A 23,355-nucleotide genomic window follows, 5' to 3' on the forward strand; every position below is an offset into this window, starting at 1 on the left:
GCAAGGACCATTCCCCTAGATCCATGGTCTGGCAGCTGAGATAATCAGCCTGAACATGGTCCATTCCCACTACGTGAACCACTGTGATGGCCTGCAAATGGGCTTGTCTGTTGACATATGCCATGGCTGTGGCATTGTCGGAGAAAACTCTGACTGCTTTGCTTTTCAGCTTTGCTTTTCAGCTTTGCCTGGAACAACCACAGAGCCAACTGAATGGCTCTCAACTCTAATCTGTTGATGAACCATGCTCTCTTTAAGAGCAACCAACACCCTTATACTGGATGACCCACACAATGACTGCCCCAGCCATAAAGACTAGCATCTGTCGCCAGGATCACCCAAGTCTATGTGGAGAGGGAGACCTCAGGATAACGACTCCAACTGGCGCCACTACTGAAGACTTTGGCACGCTTCCACGGTCTAGGCTAACTGCAGCTGGAGAGGCAACCAACGCATTAAAAATGCACTCTAGAGGGGATGCAGATGGGCTCTTCCCACAATATCACCTCTATGGTTGCTACCATGGAGCCTAACACCTGCAGGTAATGCCAAGCCATAGGCGTCGGTAGCTTCAAAATCTCCAGGACCTGGCATCTGAGCTTTGGTTTGCATGGTTCTAGAAGAAAAAAACCAAACAAACAAACTTGGCCCTCTTCCATGTTGAACAGAACCCCCAAATACTCCAGACACCAAGTGGGTTCTAGATGGCTCTTTCTGAAATTTATAATCCACCCTATATCCTGCAGGAGCTGAACTGCCCGAGACACTGCCCAGTGACATTCCATCTCAGATGGTACTCTGATCAGCCAATCATCAAAGTATGAATGAACTTGAATGCCTAATCTGCGCAGATGCGCTACTGTCATCACTGTTACTTTGGTAAAGGTGCGAGATGCCATTGCCAAGCTGAAGGGCAGTGCCAAGAACTGAAAATGGCTCTCTAGCACATGAAATCAGAGAAACCTCCTGTGATCAGGAAAAATGGTTATATGTGGGTAAGGCCCCATTAAATCCAAAGAGGCCACAAATTCGCCCGGAGCTACCAAGCCAATGACCGATCTCACCGTTTCCATCCAGAACCTAGTAACCTTTAACGCTGCATTGATTTGACTTGTGATCCAGGATTGGTCTCCAATCTTCTGAATCTTTTGGGGGCACAATAAAGTATATTACGTATCTGTCTGAGCCTGAGTCTGTGTCTGGCACTAGCTCCAAATTGTAACAGCCTTTTCACAGTTACTCTGTCCTTGGCTGCTTTCTCCAGTCTTCCCGCCAGAGTCCAGAAAGATGTCATGAAGCCACCTCCTTGGTTCCTTCTTCTCCTCTCTGCTCATTTCTCAATACTACTCACTGCTTGAAACCTCTCTCTTCCAATATATTTGACTCCACTGATATTAGTGAGATCTGCCCTGGCCTTAGAATCCCCGTGCAGGTGTGCACCAGAAACTACACCGTTAAAAAAAAAAAAAAATCCTTGAAGTGTTAACTATGCTTCTTTAAAGCCTGTACCTCCTGCCAACTTGCCCAACCTTGCCTCCGACTCCCTCACTCCAGTCCCGACACTATATTGCAATGCCAGATCAGCATGCAACAAGACTCAAATATTAAATGATCTACTAGAGGATTTGGATCCTGGATTCTTGTGCATTACGGAATCATGGATCGCAAAAGATGATTTATTTACACAAAACGAACTCTGTTCTCATGGTTATCAAGGCTTCTTCTCTTCCAGAAATAGCCAAAAAGGAGGAGGCCTGGCAGTTCTCTACAAATCATTCTTTGACGTTCAGCTCCTTGAAAAGGGTAGTGACACATCACTAGAATATATGCTAGCTACAGTCAACGATGAGCTCCATTATCACCCATTGGGAATTTTGTTCCTATATCGTCCACCAATCCCTTGGAATAAATCCTCTGAATTCGTCTTTAAGACCATAACCAACGCTTTCCTAAAATTTCAAAGATAGATTATTTTGGGTATTAATCTCCACCTAGACAATAACACCAGCAAGGATGCAATTGATTTAGAAACATAGAAAAGTGACGGCAGTAAAGGGCCAAGACCCATCAAGTCTGCTCACTCTATTGACCCTCCCTCCTAGCTACCCTTTGAGATATCGTGCTCTGATGACCCATCCCCTTAACTCTACCCTCCTAGAGATCCGACCTGGGCATCCCATCTGTTTTTAAAATCTGACACACTGCTGGCCTCGATCACCTGCAGTGAAAGATCATTCCAATTGTCAACCACTCTTTCGGTGAAGAAATACTTCCTGGTGTCACCATGAAACTTCCTGCCCCTGATTTTTAGCGGATGCCCTCTTGTGGTCGAGGGTCCCCAAAGAGAGAACATATCATCTTCCACCTCGATACGACCAGTGATATACTTAAATGTCTCAATCATGTCTCCCCTCTCCCTACGTTCTTCGAGAGAGTATAGTTGCAATTTGTTTGGGAGATCCTTGAGCCCGGAGACTATCCTGGTGGCCATTCGCTGAACCGACTCAACTCTCAGTACATCTTTACGGTAATGTGGTCTCCAGAATAGCACACAGTACTCCAGGTGAGGCCTCACCATGGTTCTGTACAGTGGCATTAGGAAGTCGGGCTTCCGACTTACAAAGCTCCTGCGGATACAACCTAGCATTTGCCTAGCCTTGGATGAAGCCTTCTCCACTTGATTGGCAGTTTTCATGTCTTCACTAATGATCACCCCTAAATCACGTTCCACTGCAGTCCTAGCCAGGGTTTCTCCATTTAATGTGTACGTTCTGCATGGATTATTGTTGCCACAGTGCATGACCTTGCATTTTTTAGCGTTGAAGCTTAGCTGCCAGATCAAGGACCGATGTTCCAATAAAAGCAGAAAATTTGCTGTTGCTTACAATGTTACAGAGTTTGGCATCATCGGCGAATAACGTTACTTTTCCTTGAAGCCCTTGAGTCAGGTGTCCTATGAATATGTTGAAAAGGATTGGGCCCAAGACTGAGCCCTGCAGCACACCGCTGGTCACCTCCGACATTTTATAGAGGGTACCATTAACCACTACCCTCTGAAGTCTACCACTCAGCCAATCGCTGACCCATGCTGTTAGTGTTTCACCTAATCCCAACGATTTCATCTTATTCAATAACCTGCTGTGGGGGACACTATCAAAAGCTTTACTGAAGTACAAGTACACAACGTCCAGGGACTCTCCCAAATCCAGTTTTCTTGTTACCCAGTCAAAGAAGCTGATAAGATTGGATTGGCAGGACCTACCCTTGGTGAATCCATTTTGGTGGGGATCGTGTAGATTCCCCTCATCCTGAATCATGTCCAATTTTCGTTTGATTAGTTTTTCCATGAGTTTACTCACTATCGATGTGAGACTCACCGGTCTGTAATTCGCAGCTTTTGCTCTGCAACCCTTTTTGTGCAGAGGAACAACATTAGCTGATTTCCAGTCCAAGGGGACTCTACTCACACTCAGGGACAGATTGAAGAGTGTGGCTAACGGTTCCGCTAAGACGTCACACAGCTCTCCGAGTACTCTGGGGTGTACATTGTCCGGTCCCATGGCTTTGTTCACCTCGAGTCTCAATAGTTCCTCGTAGACGTCACCAGGTGCAAACTCGAAATTTCGAAACGGGTCTTCCGAAAATTGCTTTGCCTGTAACTGTGGGCCGGACCCCGGTGCCTCGTGGATGAAGACTGAGCAGAAGTATTTATTTAGTAGTTCGGCTTTATCTGAATCCGATTCTGCGTAATTCCCATCTGGTTTCCTAAGACGTACTATCCCATCAGTGTTTCTTTTTCTGTCACTAATGTACCTGAAGGATTTGTCCCCCTTCTTGTTTTTTGCTAGGTTTACTTCAACTCGTTGCTTGGCCTCTCTGACTGCCGCTTTGACAGCTGTAGATTTGGCCATGTATTCTATTTTAGCCTCCCTTGACTCCGAATGTTTGTAGGAGATGAATGCTCGTTTCTTACCTTTAACGAGGTCTGAGATCTCTGTGGCGAGCCATTGGGGTCTATTGTTTCTTCGCCGTTTGCTTACCGATTTTATGTAGCGGTTTGTTGTTACATGTAGGGTAGATTTCAAGGTTGACCACATAGCCTCCACATTGTCAGTCACAGTTTGGTTTTGCAGTGCCTGATGGACGAAATCTCGCATGCATTTGAAGTCAGTGCCTCTGGGCTTTCCCTCGCCTGAGTCTTCCCCAACCAATGAAAAGAGGCATGCTCTGGATATCACCACTTTCCTTGACCTTACTGATTACAAAACTTTAGCCACAGGTGTTCATTGGGAACATGTCCCCTGGTCTGACCACTTCCTAGGTACTTTCTTGTCTTCCCATTTTCTTATGTTCTTTTGATTCTACACTTTCTTTTAATGACCATCTCAACTTTCTGATAAAAAAATGTTTCTTTAGTCTTCACATGTTGAGAAAAGTGAGATACTGCTTCCACCAACAACAGTTTGCTGTCCTTGTACAATCTATTATTCTTTCCAGACTTGACTAACCAAGAAGTCTTTAAAGACTTCAGTGGATCCAGAACACTAAGGCTAAAAAGTAAATTTGATCATGTTTCCCTGCTTCTGTCAAAACTTCACTGGCTTCCAGTAATTTCTAGGGTGCACTTTAAATGTGCCTGCCTAACATTCAAGATCCTACATGGCACTCTTCCTCCCCTAATTCCACTATCCTGGAATTCTTCAAGACCTGACACTACCATTTCCACCCAAAAACTTGAACTATCTTTCCCCTTGCTAAAAGGCGTCATCTATCTGGGAAAATTAGGGAAATCTCTTTTCTTCAAATTCACTGAGCTTTGGAATAACCTTCTTGCCCTGCTGCGGAATCTGGGCTCCCTCCAATTATTCCGAAAGCATCTGAAAACTTGGCTATTCTCAAAAATGTTAATCTCTCTACCCTCTTTATAATCACTAATTCTTATTATGTTTTTCCTTCCTTATTTTAAAGTTCCTGTAAACCATGCCAAGCTCTATCTCTATGGAGAGGATGTGGTATATAAACTTTAGGTTTAGATTAGTTTAGCAGATAACAGAATTCAAGTTTGTAACCCTCTCGAATGATGTCCAGTACCCACTGATCTGTTGAAATCTGCACCCAAGTCTCTCAGAAGTCCAAGAGACTCCCTCCTATGTCCTGGCATCATTGGGACTTTTAGAATTTGTGGCAGAGTTAGTTGGATGTCGAAGCTCTTCTGGAGCCCCCCAAACCTCTGTCTAGAGCAGGGATAGGGAACTCTAGTCCTTGAGAGCAGTATTCCAGTCGGATTTTCAGGATTTACCCAATGAATATGCATGAGATCTATTTGCATGCACTGCTTTCAATCCATATTCCCTACCCCTGGTCTAGAGCCTTGAAAGGACTTTTGGAATCTCGCAGACCCATAACGTGGTTTTCTGTAACTGCAAAAAGAACCATGACTGAACTGTCCAGCAAAGACTTGGGACTATGATCCATCACACTGGTCATCAAGTTGTCCAATCCTTTCCAAAGCATCTGCTCCTTAAAAGGGAGCCTGTTCAAGGTGGCTTTAAATGCTGAATCTCTCACCTACTGCCCGATAAAGAGCATTCTGCGGGCAGAAACTGAATACACTGACACTTTACTCATGACCCTGAGCATGTCATAAATAGAGTCCGCTACATAGTCCACCCTGGCCAGTATCACAAGAGGGCACCCCACCCTTTCTGCAGCTAGACTCTGGCATAGTATGTTATGGCAGGCCCGCACCACAAAGGAAGCCGGGCCACAGCTTTAAGGTCTAATGACAATGCCTCAAACTGCCTTTTGAGGACTAAGTCCACCCTACGATCCTGAGAATCCTTCAGGACTACTCCACCTTCACTATAATAATAATAATAACTTTATTTTTCTATACCGCCATAGTCAGGCGACTTCTAGGCGATTTACATTGTAAGAAGGCTGGACATTCAGCGAATAACAAAAGGTCTTAATACAATACAATAAGTCTACATACAATACAATACAATGAGTCTAAATGGGAAACTTACGTACTAATTGGAGGTCTATGGGTAATGAATACCTGAATACTTTAGTACTTACATATTAATTGGAGTTCTATGGATAGAGAATACCTGAATACATGAAAGGAGCTTCTTGAGAGAAAGAAAAGGTGTTTACAGGTGGGAAGTGAGGGAGGGGACAGTTTTAGTCAATGAATTTGGCGAAAAGGGCGGTTTTGATTGATTTTCGGAATGCACTGTAAGTCAGATTGGGTTCATTTATGTAGTTTTTCAGCCAAACTTGCTGTCTGTTCACTTGGAACTTAAAGGTTCTATCCAGGAATGATTTGTATCTGCAGCCTGTAATCTTTGGGTATGCAAAGATGTTTTTATTTCTGGTTGCTCGTGTGGGGTTGTGTAGGATGAAGTGAGTTTGCAGGTAAGAAGGTGCTAGTCCCCAGGCTTGCCTGAAACAGGTGCAAGCAAATTTGAATAATATTCGCGCTTCTATTGGTAGCCAATGCAGCTTTTTATAGTAGGGGCTGATGTGGTCGTTTTTTCTTAGTCCGAAAATTAGGCGAACGGCAGTGTTTTGTATTAATCTCAGTTTTTTTATTGTTTTTTGTGGGATATCCAGGTAGATGATGTTGCAGTAGTCAAGAATGGATAGCATCAGCGCCTGTACCAGCAACCTGAATGATGTTGGGTCAAAGTATTTTTTTATGGTCCTTAGTTTCCATAGCGTGTAAAAACATTTTTTCACTAGTGAGTTTGTGTGGTCAGTCATAGTTAGGTGTGTGTCTAGAGTGATACCAAGTATTTTTATGTTTTTGGATATTGGGTATTCGTGATTGTTTATTTTTATCGATGTTCTCGTAATTTTGTCGTTAGGACTAGTCAGAAAGACTTTTGTTTTCTCTGCGTTTAGTTTCAGTTTGAAATTGGTGGTCCATTTATCGATTTCAGTCATTATGTTTGAGAGGTTGTCTACAATTTCTTTTGTGATGTCGTTTAAGGGGATTAGAATGGATATGTCGTCTGCGTAAATGTATTGTATTAAGTTTAGTTTTTGTAGGAGGTGACCTAAGGAGGCGATATAGATATTGAAAAGGGTGGGCGATAGGGGGGAGCCTTGAGGCACACCTGACGGGTTTTTCCATGGTTTGGAGTAGTTTCCATTGCTGATTACTCGGTAGGATCTGTTTGTTAGGAATTCTTGGAACCATTTCTTTTCCTTTCCAGAAATTCCCATTACTTCAAGGCACAGTAGCATGATTTCATGGTCTACCAGGTCGAACGCGCTGCTGAGGTCTAATTGTAGAATCAGTGTGCTTTTGCCTTTGCTAAAGAGATCATAGAGGTGATTCGGTAAGGAGGCTAAGACAGTTTCTGTGTTGTACCTTTCCTGAATCCTGATTGGTGTTCACAAAGGATGTTAAATTTGTCCTGGTAGTTTACTAGTTGAAGGTTGACCAATCCTTCCTATATCTTTGTGAAAAGGGGAATGCTTGCTATGGGTCTGAAATTGGATGTCAGTGCTGAAGAGGTTTTCTGATCTTTAGGGATTGGAGTGATTAGTATGTGTCCCATTTTTTTGTTTAATGTTCTAGGTAGAGAAGTTCTTTTAGTTAACTTGAGCCACCAAAGAATCCACCTTAGGTGGAGTGAATAGCTGCTGGAAATCAGAAGCCAAGGGATACAATTTCATCATTGCCCTGGCCCCCGTCAGAGGACCTTCTGGCGTCTCCCAATGCTCCATTATCCTGGTAATCTCCGAGTGTACTGAGTGTGAAGGGAAGCATGTGGACTGTGACTTGGTACCGCTTAACAATGAGAGCTGGGCAGCAGAAACCTGAGGGGACTCTAAATCTAACTCCCAGAGAGAAAATATAATAACCACTGTTAAATCTGTCAGCATAAATAGCCTACACATCGTTGGATCCTCTCCCTGATCTAGGGCTGTCACAGACTCCTGGTCATCTGCACCAAACTGAGAACTAGAACTTCCAAGGAGGACACATGGCAGGAGAGCAGCATAATTGAATACGACACCAGATCATCCTAGTCCTTTTCCAACTGGGCCTCCGGTTCCTGCAGCTCTACCAAATGCAGCGAGACATCGCTTTGTGGAGGTAAACTCCTCTGAGAGCTAACTGGCTGACACACCCTCGACCCCTCATGCTCTCTTCAGGGACGGAGGACACAGCCAACATCCACCAAGCCTTCTGGCCAGTCACAGGGTCAAATCAGCCTGCGCTTAAGTACCTGACACTACAGGAACAAGCACTACTCCCATGGAACCTAACCCAGAGCAGGCAGATGCTCTTTTTAAAAGTGTGACTCTCCTGGCTACAGATCCCAGTGTCTGCCCCTTCTCCCAGGCAGAGCTATCCCAGGATTACTGGGAACCTCTTAGCATAGAGAAGCCTAAAACAATATTGGATTAAATCCTGAAAATAAAAAATCTAGTGCAGAGCAAATGAAAAAACATCTTCTCAACTCACTTGCAGAAGTTAAGACTGAGGAGAGGGGACGCTGCCCAGAGAGACAAGGGGGCAAAGAGAAGAAAATGATTGATGTCTTCTGCAAGCAACTTGTGATTTGAGGTGCTTAACCCATCCTTAAAGAATCGTATGGTGTTTGCATACGAAAATAGTATTTATGCTGACAGGTTGATAGGTGGCTACATACTATTCAAGATGGTCACATTGAACTTGAAGGCTGGTTAGACAGACTGGAACATAATGGTAAAACATGATTGGGAGCGGGGTTTAGATTAGACTGAAGATGAAAACTCTACTGTCCTGGAGAGCTAATGAGAAAACAAACAAAAACTGACTGACAAAACAGTGATATTCTATAAGGCAGTGCTTCTCAACTCAATCCTCGGGGCACACTCAGCCCAGTCTGGTTTTTAGGATATTCACAACAATTATGCATGAAAGAGTTTACAAAATGAAGAGGCAATGCATCAGTTAGGCTAGAGTGAGCTTTGACAGAAACTCCAATAGCTGGAACCTAAGGACAGTACCAGGCAGACTTCTACAGTCTATAACCCAGTAATATCAAAGAAAAAAGATGGTTCAATTTAATAATGAATTTAATGAGTGTAACTACTGGACAGAATGGATGGACCATTCAAGTCTTTATATGCCATCATTTACTATGTTATTATACAAATTTCTCTCATGCGGATATCCTGAAAACACATCTGGCTTGGTGTGCCCCGAGGACTGGGTTAAGAAGCATGGCTGTAAAGAGTCATGCTTCTATAGCTTGGATATATCTATGCAGCAGGTAATGATTACTGCACAGATAGGCTAAGCCAACTAGTCTTGTGTTCAGTTACTATGGTCTCCTTTAACGAAGGCGCGCTAGGGTTTTTAGCGCACGCACAAAATTACTGCGTGGTAGCAGAAAATCTACCACCTCCTAAAAAGGAGGCGGTAGTGGCTAGCGCGCTCGGGAATTTAACATGCGCTATTGCGCACGTTAAGGCCCTAGTCCACCTTTGTAAAAGGAGCCCTATGTCTTTATCCAAGACTTAGCAAAGCACACAGTAGGAATTAGTGAGTGTTTTATAACAAAACCCATAAAACAATGAATTTACTCTTTTGATCGTCCTAACCTAGTTCAAGATGTCTTACCTCTAGATCTGTTTCCATAAAATCAAAAACCAAGCTAATGTTTGATCTGTGTCCGAAAGCATCAAGAAGCTACAAGACAAAAATAAGATCCCAAGTGAAAACACAAATAATTATGAAGCCAATGTACTAGTGCATGAGAATCTTTATAAGAATGTTTACCCAACAATTGAACTTGTAAATTTAAGGGAAAAGAAAATTTCATCTAATCAGTACAATACTTTATTAATGGCTCCCAAACATCTTGAAATTTATTGAAACTACCTCGCTGTATTGCCAGAAATGAAGGGGGGGAGGGAATTTTATAGTTATGTATTGTATAAGTATTGATTATTTGATAGGTAAGGGGGGAAAGGTGGGAGTTAAGTATTTAGCACTGTTACCATTGATGATTATTAAGTGATATAGATATTGTTAATTTGTTTGGACATTTTATCACACTTATTGTAAGTTTGAAAATGAATAAAGAATTAAAAAAAAAAAAGAATGTTTACTCAATATCATTAAAAAAATTTCTCTTGGTCCCTCATTATTTGCATAATAGGCAAACAGTTTCCATGGTAGCTAATATGCAAAATATCTGAGAAATCACTAGCTTTATAAAAAAACAAACTTACTAAAACCTCCTGACACTTTTGAACACATTTATCTAGAATCAAGATTTGCTTAATTTCTTTTTTTTTTTTTTAGTTCAATTTCTTTATTGAATATTTTAAAAGTACAAAAGGCAGCGTAAGTATAAAAAGCAATGAACAAATGCCTTAATTCATCTGAATAAATAAATAATAATCAACAAAAAACAAGCTGTACAACATATACATTCAGTTCAATAAAGTACCAAGAACTGTAAGGCATTATAAATGAACTAGAACAATAAAACTGCTATGAAGCTCAGAGAAGAAAGGAAGAAGAAGAAGAGAAAAGGAAAGGGAAAGAAGAAAGAAAGAGAGAAGGAAGGAAAAAAGGGAAAAGAAAGACAGGAGTGTCTATCCGGCAGAGTGAACATACATATCAAGAAATGACCAAGGTGACTTAGGACATGCCAACTGTGAAGAAAGCCTAGATAGACATTTCTTTTCATATGCATATGATTCATATTTATGATACATGCTAAGAGAATTCCACCAAAAGGTATGATCCAGTAAGGAAGGTGACTTCCAGTTTTTCAAAATGTGCATAAGAGCAGTCACAAACATGGTGTCAATAATTTTGTTTGGACATTGTGAAATAGCAAAGCAAGGGTGTTGAGATCGAAGAATTATAATGACCATGGAGATATCAGCTGAGCAGGATGTAATAGATTGAACGGTGACCCAAATACGAGACCAAAAAGAGCGAACCTCAGCGCATGTATAAAGCATGTGATCAAGAGTACTTAATTTCTACAAGTAAGAATTTTAGGTCAGACTTACACCAATAATGTTTGGATGGCTTAGTTCCTGCAATAATTTTATTTCCCTCAGCGCAGTTCTGTTTATACCTGAAATAAAAACAATTTCTCAGAGATCGCTTCCAGAAACCTCACAGCAGACAAGTCATTCAGCTTTTTGAATGTGTGCTTGCGTGGCTTATTTATATATAAATCATTTTTATTAGCACAGCATAATGAGATAGGCACAAAAGAACAGCATACAGATGCAAATAGAATGAACTAGAGTGCAAACCAATAGTTTGAAGAACAGAATTGAGTTGCTATAAAATTATTTAAATATGAAATTAAAATTTTAATTGCTGAAAGGCAATGGATGCATTAGTCTTCTCGACATTAGTTCCCTCAATATTCTGATACATTCACTCGTTATATCAAAATTAGATTATTGTAACTCACTTTTAAAAGGAATTTATCATAAGGACTTAAAACGTCTGCAGCTGATTCAAAATACGGCCATTAAGATAATTTCGGGAGCAAAGAAATATGATCATGTAACCCCTCTTCTTCAAAATGCCCACTGGTTGGCAGTCTCACAAAGAGTAACATATAAAATCACCCTTTTAACATTCGGAACTTTGCAGTCAAATGCCCCAGCTTTCATAGATAGATTACTGATTCCATATGACCCACCAAGATCCCTAAGGTCCATATCTCAATTTAACCTCAATATTCCTTCCCTAAAAAATATTGGCACACGATGTACCTCAATTTTTTCAGTTACGGCCCCTACAATCTGGAACGCTCTTCCGCTTTATTTAAAAATGGAAAAAAACTTTAAAAAATTTAAAAGCAACTTAAAATGTTTTCTTTTTAATGATGCTTTTAACTGAAAAAAAAAAAAAAGGGTTCATTTCAGAGATTAAATAATATCTGCTTTTAATTCATGCCCCTTCCCCAATCCCTTTTGTGTTCACCTTAAATGTTTCTTCCATTTACTTTACCAATTGTATTTCTTTCCCCCTTTCCCATTTGTGTTTATTGCTTGCCAGTCCATAATTACCTATACGTTCTGTAGTCAGTCATGTAGTTTATAGAAAGTTTGTTCTAAATGTTACATTTTTTGCTGTAATGTTATTTTATATTCTGTACAACGCTTTGAAGAAACGAAAAAGCGTTTAATCAAAAATTAAATAAACTATAAACTATGCATCAATTGCAAAACAGCATCATAGCGAAATCAACAATCCTGGTATTATTGGTATACAGTAGTTTGATAGAGAAGTCCAGAAAAAGGCTCTCGAGAGGTTTTTGATGGGGTTTTTTCCAGGAGAAAGTCTCCTGGATCTGAAAAGGCTATACCAAGAAAATAAATCCAGCCAGAGTCTTCCCAAGATGATTTAGACTAGTCTAGCAGGTCTGAAGAAAAAGAAAGGAAATTAACAAATACAAACAAATTTCACCTTCATCATCTTGCTAAACCAGCCAAGATGAAGTGGGATGTACTAAAACTCTAAAGAGCCCAGGTGGGATGAACACTAGGCCCCAATATACCCTATGCTCAGAGTGACAGCTACTGACCTTTTAATTGTAAAAGGAGGATTTGGCAACAGCTTACATCCAAGAATCATACTGCTACTAACCTTATGCTCCAGTGCTCAGTTTTGAGCATTGCATTTGGGAAATCTAACACTGAAGAAGGGTATTACTGCCAAAACACAAAGGAGAGCTAGAACTCTCACTCCGTTGCCATATAGCTGCACTGTGTCAAGATCTACGAGTCAAGACTTGAACTGAGGAACAAAAAGCTCTCCAAACTCATTCAGGATAAAGGTCCATCATCTATGGATCAGTTCCTGAGAGCTCATACTGACAAAGAGAATCAACCACAGTGTTGCAGGCTGTAACCTGCATCCCAAGGAGTCAGGCTTACTTTGAAACATCCTGCTGTTCTAGTCTTTCTGCACTATCTGCCAAAAGCAGAGAAATACTGGTGTGAGAAGGGAACTCTTTATAATACTTTTTCTAATATTCTGGTGTCAATTGTTGCAGATGCATGCAGGAACAGTATGTGAGAGGAAGAAGGGGAGATGAGAGGGGGGGAGAAAGAACTGACAGGCTGCCTGAGAAACAAGCAAGAGGGAGATAAGACATTTCTTGCAGCTGTTTGAGAACACGCTGTCTCAGCAACTATAGAACAGACTCTGCTAGAATATACAGTAGCTAATTGAAGGACATGAAACCATATATGGGTGAAAGTAAATAAGGTTAGGGTCGCCGGAAGTTGGGGAAGAGCAGGAGTAGTGGGAGAAGGAAAAAGGAAATACAGCAGGTGACAGTTGATAGGTTGTCTAAGGATGTGAGCTATCTCTACCCTGACCAATAGACACGTAGACAGGAGGGACCAGAATGAAAAAATAAACTATATAATGCAAAGCTGAAGCCTACTCTATGTGTATGACACCCTTTCTCGCAAGAGAGTAAAATAAAACTATTTGCTGTTTCACATCAGAGTCCATCCTGAGTTCATCCAAGAAGAGATTGTTGTTTCTCACACTGGAAAGTTCAAGGGCTGTACCTCATCTTGAAATGGTGATAACATTACTGGTCATTGTTGTCTGGCTCTATCTGCTAGCATGGGGGACAAAGCCCCATCAGATGGACTAGTTTAACAGAAAATGGAAACTAATGTTCATTAATACTTACCATCTTTAGCTTCTGATCTGTGGCCAAGTTTAATCTGCAAAAAAATACAATACATTATTATATAAAACTAGTCTTATAGCCCGTTACATTAACGGGTGCTAGAATATATGTGTGTGTGTCTCTCTTTATTTCTTTTTCTCTCTCTCTCTCCTTAGCCGCTTTCTTTCTTTCTTTTTCCTTGGCTGTCCATCACCACCCCTTGCCTGCTCCCCCTGTCCATTCTCCCTTCCTTTTACCTCCCCTGTGTCCACCACCACCCCTTCACAGCTCTCCTTATGCATCAGCAGCCCTTCTCCCTTTGTTTTCCCTCCCCCCTGTCCAGCAGCACCTTTCCCTCCCCCCACACCAGTTCCCTGTGCACCAGCCCCTGTGTCTTTCTGTGTCTCTTCCTCCCTCTGTCTGTCTGTCCAAAGCAACATTCTCTCCCCCCACACCAGTTCCCTGTGCAGCAGCGTTATTGTTTCCTCTACCCCTTTCCCTTCCCACAGTAGCGACTACAAACGCGGGCCCAAGTCCTTTGGCGGCCCCCCCCTTCCCTTCCCTTCCCACGGGTCCGACTACACATGGCGATTCAAGCAGCGTGTCCAGCACTCTTCACACGCTGCTTAAATCGCCAGTCGGGGTCACGGTAAGGGAAGGGGGGTCGGCAAAGGACTTGGGTGCCGGGCAGCGGAAATCTTCTTCTACCTTGCCTCTCCTCCACCGTCAGGAGTCAGCGCCAGGAGCTTTAACGGCTGGTGGTTCCGCGTTGAAAGAATCCCGCGCCTCTTTGAAAACTGTCACGCTGCTGGAGGCGGGAGGCGATGGAGAGGGCAGGGGGTGAGCCGCGCATGCGCAGTTCCTAGCTGCAGCTCACAGAAAACGGACCCACGCTTAGGAAGTGCGCATGCGCGGCTTACCATTTTATTATATTAGAAGATACAATGCAAGTTTCAAGTTTATCAAAATTTGATATACCACCTTATCAGTGTTCAAGGCAGTTTTACATAGTTAAAAATACAAAGGACATATAAAAATGAGTTGTACATCAAAACTGACAACAGTTAAACATGAAACATGACTGACTGGTACAAATGGCAAAGGGGAGGAACTACAAAATTTGGACAGAAAAGAACAAAATGGGAAAAAACAAAAGGCAGGGAAAACTGAGAGACCGGCTTAAGGGCAGGTCTAACAAATGTAAAAACATCCTTAAAAGGACGATCAAAATTCAAAGGCATCTTTGAACAGGAATGTTTTTAGGCTAGATCTGAAAGTGTCTTAAGGATGTAATCTCTCTTAAGTGACTGGGAGCTGAGTTCCAAAGCGTAGGGATAGTTACGGAAAATATATTAGTTCTCATGGTATTAATGTCTCTTAGTGAGGGAATTGAGAGTAAGTTTTGATTAGATGATCTGAGAAAACACTGAGAAGAATGTGGAATCAAGAGTCTGTTAATAAATTCTGGCTGGCCAGAAGCTCTAGTTTTGAAGGTCAGTAGCATATAATGTATTACATTACATTACATTACATTACAGATTTCTATTCCGCTTGTGCCTTGCGGTTCTAAGCGGATTACAATTTAAGAGACTGGACAAATTCAGGAATATTACAGTACATAGAATCAGGAATGTATCAAGTTACAATTGTTAGTCTGGATGTTTCCAGGAGAAATTTGGAGCACGTAGTAGATAAATCGTAGGTTGATGAAGTGAGTTGTACAATGTTTAGGTATATTTATGGAGGGGTGTTCGTGTGTGTAATTTCTAGTGCTATGTTGAGGTTAAGATGAAGGAAAGTGTTTTTTGAAGAGATGAGTTTTGATTTCTTTTCGGAATTCTTTTATGTCTATTGATTTAACCATATAATAAATTCAATTAGGTTAAAAATAGGAGCAAAATTGGAACAGTTTGTTCTAGAAGAGCAACAAATTAGAGAGAAGATATTACTCATTAGATCTGAAATCATCTTCTACTAACTGGTAGAATACCAACCAAGAATTTCCCTGAATTACAAGTGACTGGCCATTTTACTGGGTTTATGACACTACATTATATTAGGGATTTCTAATCCGCCATTACCTTGCGGTTCAAGGCAGATTACAAATGGATTGTCTGGAGATTAGAAGTATTTAGGAAGTAGTTTGTACATTTCTTTGAGTTGCTAAGGATTACATCTGAGTTGTCATGATGTTGGAAGTTCATATGTAGTAGTTGCAGGTGATATAAAGTCGGTACATCTTCCAATTGAATTACAATTGCTCCATTATGATCCAGTGATAACTTGCATACTTCAGCAATGACCTTTTGGTTAGTTTCAATCACATGATTTCTTGTCAAATCTTATTTCATTAGTAATTTTCCCTACCAATAATGACTTAGGGCTCCTTTTACTAAGTTGTGATAGAATTTTTAGCGCGCACAGAATTTTAGCACGCACTAACACGTGCTACGTGGCTAGAACTAACGCCAGCTCAATGCTGGCGTTAGCATCTAGCGCACTGGGCAATTCTGCACGCGCTAAAACCGCTATCGCAGCTTAGTAAAAGGAGTCCTTAGTTATTACATTACATTAGTGATTTTTATTCCGCCATTACCTTGCGGTTCAAGGCGGATTACAGAAGAGGATTTCTGGACGTATCCAGAGGTGTTACAGAGTAGAGCGAGTTGCTTCAGAGCAGTGTTTTTCAACCTTTTTTGGGCAAAGGCACACTTATTTCATGAAAAAAATCATGAGGCACACCACCATTAGAAAATGTTAAAAAATTTAACTCTGTGCCTATATTGACTATATATAAAGTAATTCTCTTGAATAGGAATCAAATAAACACAAAGAAAGTATTTTATAATTACTTTATTATGAAATATTAAGTAAACAGAATAGTGAAAAATTATAAAATACTTTATTCAGTGCGAAACCTGGGCCTGTTTGGCTGAACACAAAGCTGATATTCTGGCTGGAATCGAAGAAAGACACACACGTAGCTCTTCGTCAACAGCTCTCAGTCTCTCTCTGTATTTGGTTTTTATAGCATACAAAAATAGACAAATATACCCTCCATCCTTTTTATTAAACCACAATAGCAGTTTTTAGCGCAGGGAACTGCGCTGAATGCCCAGCGCTGCTCTTGACGCTCATAGGCTCCCTGCGCTAAAAACCACTATTGCGGTTTAGTAAAAGGTGACCATATTGTAAAATATAGATAGCAGATATAAATTCAGAACTGTGCATAGTAAGTGAAGGGAAGTTTTCATCTCTGGGAATTTACCCAGTTAACTATTAAGTTATTTGGGCAAATTCCTTTGAAAACTGTGGTAATACTGCCTCCACTTTGCTAAATTTAAAATAAAATCATTTTTCCTACCTTGTCTGGTGATTTCTGGTTGCACTTTCTTCTTCTGACTGTGCATCCAATCTTTCTTCCCTTCTATCAGCCTGTATGCTTTCTCTCCTCCACACCTCATTCCCTCCCCCAACTTTTTCTTCCTCTCTCCCTGACCTTTCTTTCTTTTTTTCTGTTTCTCTTCTTTCCTTCTGTTTCCCTGCCTGCCCCCTTTCTTTCTTTCTCCCTGCCGTTCCCCAAGCCACTGCCACTGCCGCTGCCATCGGGGAACAGGACCCACCAATGGATAACAGGCCCCAAAGCCGACGCCGACGCATGCTCTCCCTGACGTCAATTCTGCAATCGGAGAGGAAGTTCCGCCCAGCCAGGCAGCGATTGGCTGGCCCGAACTTCCTCTCCGACTGCAGAATTGACGTCGGGGAGAAGAAGACTTATCAGCTCGATAGATTAGATCGCCAAGACAAAGTGAGTCCTGGGTGATCGACTCACTTTGCCTTGGCGAGCTACTGGCGCCCCTGCCTCGGGCCCCCTGTCAGCTCCGGGCCCCTGAATGCAGAACTGGTAGTACTGCCCTGATGGCGGTCCTGCGGCACACCAGGCAACATCTCGCGGCACACTAGTGTGCCGCGGAACAGCGGTTGAAAAACAATGCTTCAGAGGATTGAAATGTTTCATACGTGTTAGTCTTCATGGATTTTTATTTCTTTTCTGAAAGATTTGTAGCCTGGGGTCGCGATTAGTAGATTTGAGAGTTTGTGGTCTAGTTTTGCTGTCTGTGTGGCTAATAGGCCATCGTACAGTTTTTTCCATTTGATATCTCTGATTGGAGGATAAGTGAATGGTGTCTGGGTTCTCCTGTGTCTGGTTGAGGTAGTTTGGATTAGGCAGTTGTTCAAGTAGGCTGGGCTGTCACCATTTATGGATTTAAATAATAGACAATAGAATTTAAGTAGTATTCTTGCTTGAATTGGGAGCCAGTGTGAGTCTAGGTACACCTCGGTGATGTGGTCGTGTTTTCTTAGTGAACAGATTAGTCTCAGGGCTGTGCTTTGTACTGTTTGTAGTTGTTTTATCATTGTTGCAGGGCAGGGGAGATATAGGATATTGCAGTAGTCAAGGAGACCTAGAACTAGGGACTGGACCATGAGCTGGAATTGTTTTTTGTCGAAGAATTTTCGAACTTGCCTTAGGTTTCTCATGACCACAAATGATTTCTGTATTGTTTTGTTGATTTGTGGTTGCATGGTGCAGCATCTGCCTATCGTCATTCCCAGAAGTTTTAAAGTGGGTTGAATGGGGTATGTGATTAGAGTTTATTACTAGGTTTGTTATGGTTGGGATTTTATTTTTGTCAAGTATAAATTTTGTTTTGTCTGGGTTCAGTTTTAGTTTGTGGTCTTTCATCCATGTTGCCACTGTTTCTAGAGTTCTATGTAGTGTGTCTGTCATGGTGGGCATTGGCTGATCAAAAGGAAGGAGAATGTTGATGTCGTCTGCATAGCTATAGGAGGTTAAGCCTAGTTCATCTAGGCAAGTGCCGAGGGATGCAATGTAGAGATTGAAAAGTGTTGGGGATAATGGCGATCCTTGGGGTATGCCATAGGGGTTGGACCATGGTTCTGATTTTTCTTTGTTTGTCTTTACTCTGTAGGTCCTGGATTGTAGGAATCCTTGAAACCATGTGTGTACTTTGCCTGCGATTCCTATTGTATCTAGTATTTATAGCAGGATGTCGTGGTCTATCAGGTCAAATGCTGTGGTGAGATCTAGTTGAATAATCAGCATTTTTTTTTTGCCTGTGCTGAGGTCTAGCTGTGTCCAGAAGGGATCCTAGGAGTGTCTCAGTGCTGAAGTTGGTTCTGAATCCAGACTGTGTTGGGTGGAGCAAATTGTGGTTTTATAGGTAGCTGGAGAGGAGTTTAACTATGAGGCCTTCCATTAGCTTGACATATAGTGGAATTGAGGCTATGGGTATGTAGTTGGATGGTTGATCTGTTGTTCCTTTTGGGTCTTTTAAGATCAGGGTGACGATGATTTTGGAGAGGACTTGTGAGAAAAGGCCATCTGTGAGCATGGCTTGTATCCATTGCATGAGGAGAGTGCGGAATTTTGGCTGGAGGTTTTTAATAGGTATGGAGGGCATTGGTCGAGGTCGCAAGCTGCGTGGCTGTATTTTTATAGTTTGTTAAGGTCAGACCATTGTATGGTGGAGAAGTGGGACCAGGTTCTATCTAATGCAGCCGATTCTTTTTCTGTGGGGGGCAATATGATCTCTTCTAGGTGGGTTGGGGTTCCTGCAAAGTTTGTCCTGGCAGTTGTAATTTTGTTTTTAAAGTATTCAGCTAAAAGAGTGGCTGAAGGGAAAGGGTTGTTGTTTTTGGCTAGGTAGGGTTTGGTGTCTGAATTCTTTTAGTAATTGGAATAGTTTTTTTTTTTGTGTCTTGGGCTTCTATGCCTATTTGGTTTGTATAGTATGTCTTTCTTTATTCTTTTAGTTTTAGTTTGTATTGTTGGTTTAGTTTTTTCCATGCAGCTCTTGTGTGTTTTTGGTTACTTTTTCTCCATTTTCTTTCTAGTCATCTGCATTGTCTTTTGAGTAGGAGTAGTTTGTTTTCAAACCATTTGTCTGATCGTCTGCTGATTCTGGTTTTTGTTTGTATTGGGGCTAGCTCGTCTAGGGTAGTTGTACTTATATTGCACCATTGTGAGATGAAGTCTTTGGAGTCACATTCTTGGATTGTAGCGTCTGTTTTATTCCAGAATTTGGAGGGATCGATATATGTAAGTGATTTGTAGGTTAAGCTTTGGGATTTTGGTTTGGTTTTGCCTTTGGCCCAGTTGATATTGAAGGTGTATGTGTAATGGTCTGAACAGATGGATCTGGACCATTTTACATTTGAGGTTTGAATCTCTGGTAGAATTGGCTGTTGGGTCATGAAGGTTGCAATGTCTAGTTGGTGACCTTTCTCGTGTGTGGTTTGTGGGTCTAAGATCTTGTAGGTTAAGGCTTTGAGGTAAGATAGTAGGTTTTCTACTTGCTTAGAGGTATGGTCTTCGAGATGGAGGTTTAGATCTCCTAAATTGTAAGTCGCCGTTAGTGAGTTTCGGTAAATTAAATCTTTGAATTCTGGTCTTGCTGTGTTCCAATTCCTTGGTGTTATGTAGCAGCGAATGCAGGTTAGGGATCCTTTTAGTGTGGTGCATGAAAGTTGGCAGGCTATTAGATCCATGTATGGGGTGGACGTTTTTGTCTAGTATGTTTAAGTTTAGGGAGTCTCTGACTAATATGGCTAGACCTCCTCCTCTTTTTTTTTCCCTGCAGACCACTTATCTTGTATCCCTTTGTATTCCGTTATCCTGGGGTCTGAGTCTGAGGTTAGCCAGATTTCAGTGAGGAAGAGGCAGTCTAGATTTTCAGTTTTTATCCAGTCTTTTATGTGTTCTGTCTTTTGGTCTAGAGCTCTGATGTTTATTTAGGCACATGTTAGTGTGGTGTATTCTCTTTGCACACTATTTGTTGCTTTTGGATAGACAAGTGCTCTTGGTTGGGGGTGTGGTTTAGTCCTGGAAGGGTTTGTTTGTCTTCTCCCCCATGTTGGTGTGATAATGTGGTGTATGCAGGTTTGAGAGTTTGTTTCTGTCTGTAATGGTTCTCCTGGCTGGGTGGTGAATTCTATTTGTAGTTGAAATAATTGCTGCAGCCTTCCAGTTGGTTAGGAGCAAGATGATCAGTAGGATAGTTTGTGTTATAGCTTTCATTGTGAAAGATAGGAGGTAGGGGGTTGGTGGGAGTGATGTTGTAGGTGATTTCCTGAGGGTTAGAAAGTTGATCTTTCTCTAAGTGTTTGTTGGTGGTAAGTGATTGGGGCTTGCGCCTTAGACGGTGATTGGGATGCGCGTCTTAGACGGTGATTGGGATGCGCGTCTTAGATGTGCGCCTTAGATGGTGTGCCGAACGGCTGCATGTCGTTAGGTGCTGAGCTTTTTAACTGGCTCAGTCGCTGGAGCATCTGTGAGGGGTGGAGTGCCCGATGGGATCCTCAGTTGCTCTGGGAAGAACAAAATGGCAGAGCCAAAGGAAAGGGGAACTTTTAAACAAGTAAGGTTTCCCGCTGAGTCCTTCAACTGGTCCTGTAGCACAAAACTGGTCCTGTAGTTCAAAGAAGTGTGGGATGAACACAGAGGATTTAGACTCAGAAAATAATATTAAATATTGAACTAGGCCAGTTACTGGGCAGACTTGCACGGTCTGTGTCTGTGTATGGCCGTTTGGTGGAGGATGGGCTGGGGAGGGCTTCAATGGCTGGGAGGGTGTAGATGGGCTGGAGTAAAGTCTTAACAGAGATTTCAGTAGTTGGAACCCAAGCACAGTACAGGGTAAAGCTTTGGATTCTTGCCCAGAAATAGCGAAGAAGAAAAAATTAAAAATTTAAATTGAATCAGGTTGGGCAGACTGGATGGACCATTTGGGTCTTTATCTGTCGTCATCTACTATGTTACTATGTTAGAAGTAGAAGGGAGTACCAAGGTTGTCTTGGCCACCGAGGAACAATCAGAATCATGGTGGCATGATCATTCTTTAACTTGATCAGAGTTTTGAGAATGAGAGGGAATGGAAGGAATGCATAGAGAAAGAAGTTCGTCCATTCCAGGAGAAAAGTATCTGCTTTGAGGCGATGAGGAGAGTATATCCTGGAGCAGAACTGAGGCAGTTTGTAGTTGTGGGGAGCTGCAAAGAGGTCTATCTGAGGTGTTCCCCACTGTGAAAAAATGTGATGAAGAGGCGAGGCATGGAGAGTCCATTCGTGAGGTTGCAGAAGACAACTCAAGTTGTCCGCCAAACTATTTTTTGCCCCTTGGATATAGACAGCTTTGAGGAAGGTGTTGTGGCGGATTGCCCAGTGCCAAATCTTCAGAGTTTCTTGGCAAAGGGAGGCAGATCCTGTCCCTCCCTGTTTGTTGATATAATACATGGCGACTTGGACTGTATGAGGACTACCTGGTCATAAAGAAGATGTTGGAAAGTGTTGAGAGCCTTGAGGATCGCTCCGAGTTCTAATAGATTGATATGACACCGACGATCCGTACTGGTCCAGTGGCCTTGGGTACGGAGACCATCGAGATGAGCACCCCAAGCGTAGGTTGAAGAATCTGTTGCGAGGACCTTTTGATGGGGGGGGGGGGGGGCGTTTGAAAAAGCAAGTCTCTGGAGAGATTTGGAAGAGAGCATCTACCAACGGAGAGACTGCTTCAATGAAGGAGTGACTTATGTGTCGAGAAAGTGGGTCGCAAATCTGCGTCCACTGAGATGCCAGGGTCCACTGAGGAATACTGAGGTGAAGTCTGGCAAAAGGAGTCACGTGTACTGTGGAGGTCATGTAACCCAGAAGTACCCTTCATGTGTCTCGCTGAGAAGGAAGAGCGTGAAGACACTGTATGACAGAGTTGAAGAAGAGCTTCCTTACGTTGTTGTGAAAGGAATGCTCCGAGTTGGATAGTATCCAGATCAGCTCCGATGAATTGTAGATTCTGTGAGGGCTGAAGATGGGATTTGGGAAAGTTGATTTCGAATTCCAAACTTTGTAGGAACCAGGTAGTCCGTTGGGTTGCTACAATAACCCCCTGAGATGTTGAATCTTTGATGAGCCAGTTTTTGAGGTAAGGAAATACCTGAAGACCATGCTGCTACCACAACCAGGCACCTGGTGAACACTCTGGGAGAGGAAGACAGGCCGAAGGGCAGCATTCTGTATTGATAATGCAGATTCCCCACCCGAAATCTGAGATATTGATGGGAGGCCGGATGAATGGGAATGTGAGTATAGGCCTCCTTGAGATCCAGAGAGCATAACCAGTCATTCTGCTCAAGAAGGGGATAAAGAGATGCCAGGGACAACATTCAAAATTTTTCTTTGACCAAAAATTTGTTGAGCCCTGAGGTCCAGAATGGGCTGCAGATCGCCCGTCTTCTTCGGAACAAGGAATTAACGGGAGTAAAACCCCCTGTTCTGCTGGTCCAAAGGAACTGGTTCGATGGCATGGAGATGAAGCAGAGCTTAAGCTTCCTGAAGACAAAGGGCAGTCTGGGAAGGATTGGAAGGATACTCTCTTGGAGGAAGCTCTGGTGGAACCAGAGTGAAATGAAGAGAGTATCCATCCCTGATGATGGTCAGTACCCAGAGGTCGGATGTAATTGACATCCATCAGTGGTAAAAAAAAGATGGAGATGACCTCCTAAAGGGGGAAAAGAAGGCAGTCAGAACGGTGGAGGTTATGCTCCGTTTTAAACAGTCAAAAGGCTGAGTAGCTTTAGGTGCAGCAGAAGGTTGAGGT

The 23,355-nt window shown here is 42.2% G+C and overlaps 1 protein-coding gene across 2 annotated transcripts in view; it reads right to left on the reverse strand.

Moving 5' to 3' along the window:
- Positions 1–23,355, reverse strand: part of CDK7 (cyclin dependent kinase 7) — a 104,878-nt gene that overhangs the window by 74,259 nt on the left and 7,264 nt on the right. For both annotated transcript variants that reach the window (XM_033929745.1, XM_033929736.1), the window contains exons 3-5: positions 13,701–13,734; positions 11,038–11,105; positions 9,629–9,697 (exon numbers count right to left, since the gene is read on the reverse strand). In XM_033929745.1, coding sequence (XP_033785636.1) covers positions 9,629–9,697; positions 11,038–11,105; positions 13,701–13,734 — 171 coding nt within the window. The remainder of the gene's footprint in view (positions 1–9,628; positions 9,698–11,037; positions 11,106–13,700; positions 13,735–23,355) is intronic.

The sequence above is a fragment of the Geotrypetes seraphini genome, chromosome 1, assembly GCF_902459505.1.
Source record: "Geotrypetes seraphini chromosome 1, aGeoSer1.1, whole genome shotgun sequence".
Lineage (NCBI taxonomy): Eukaryota > Metazoa > Chordata > Amphibia > Gymnophiona > Dermophiidae > Geotrypetes > Geotrypetes seraphini.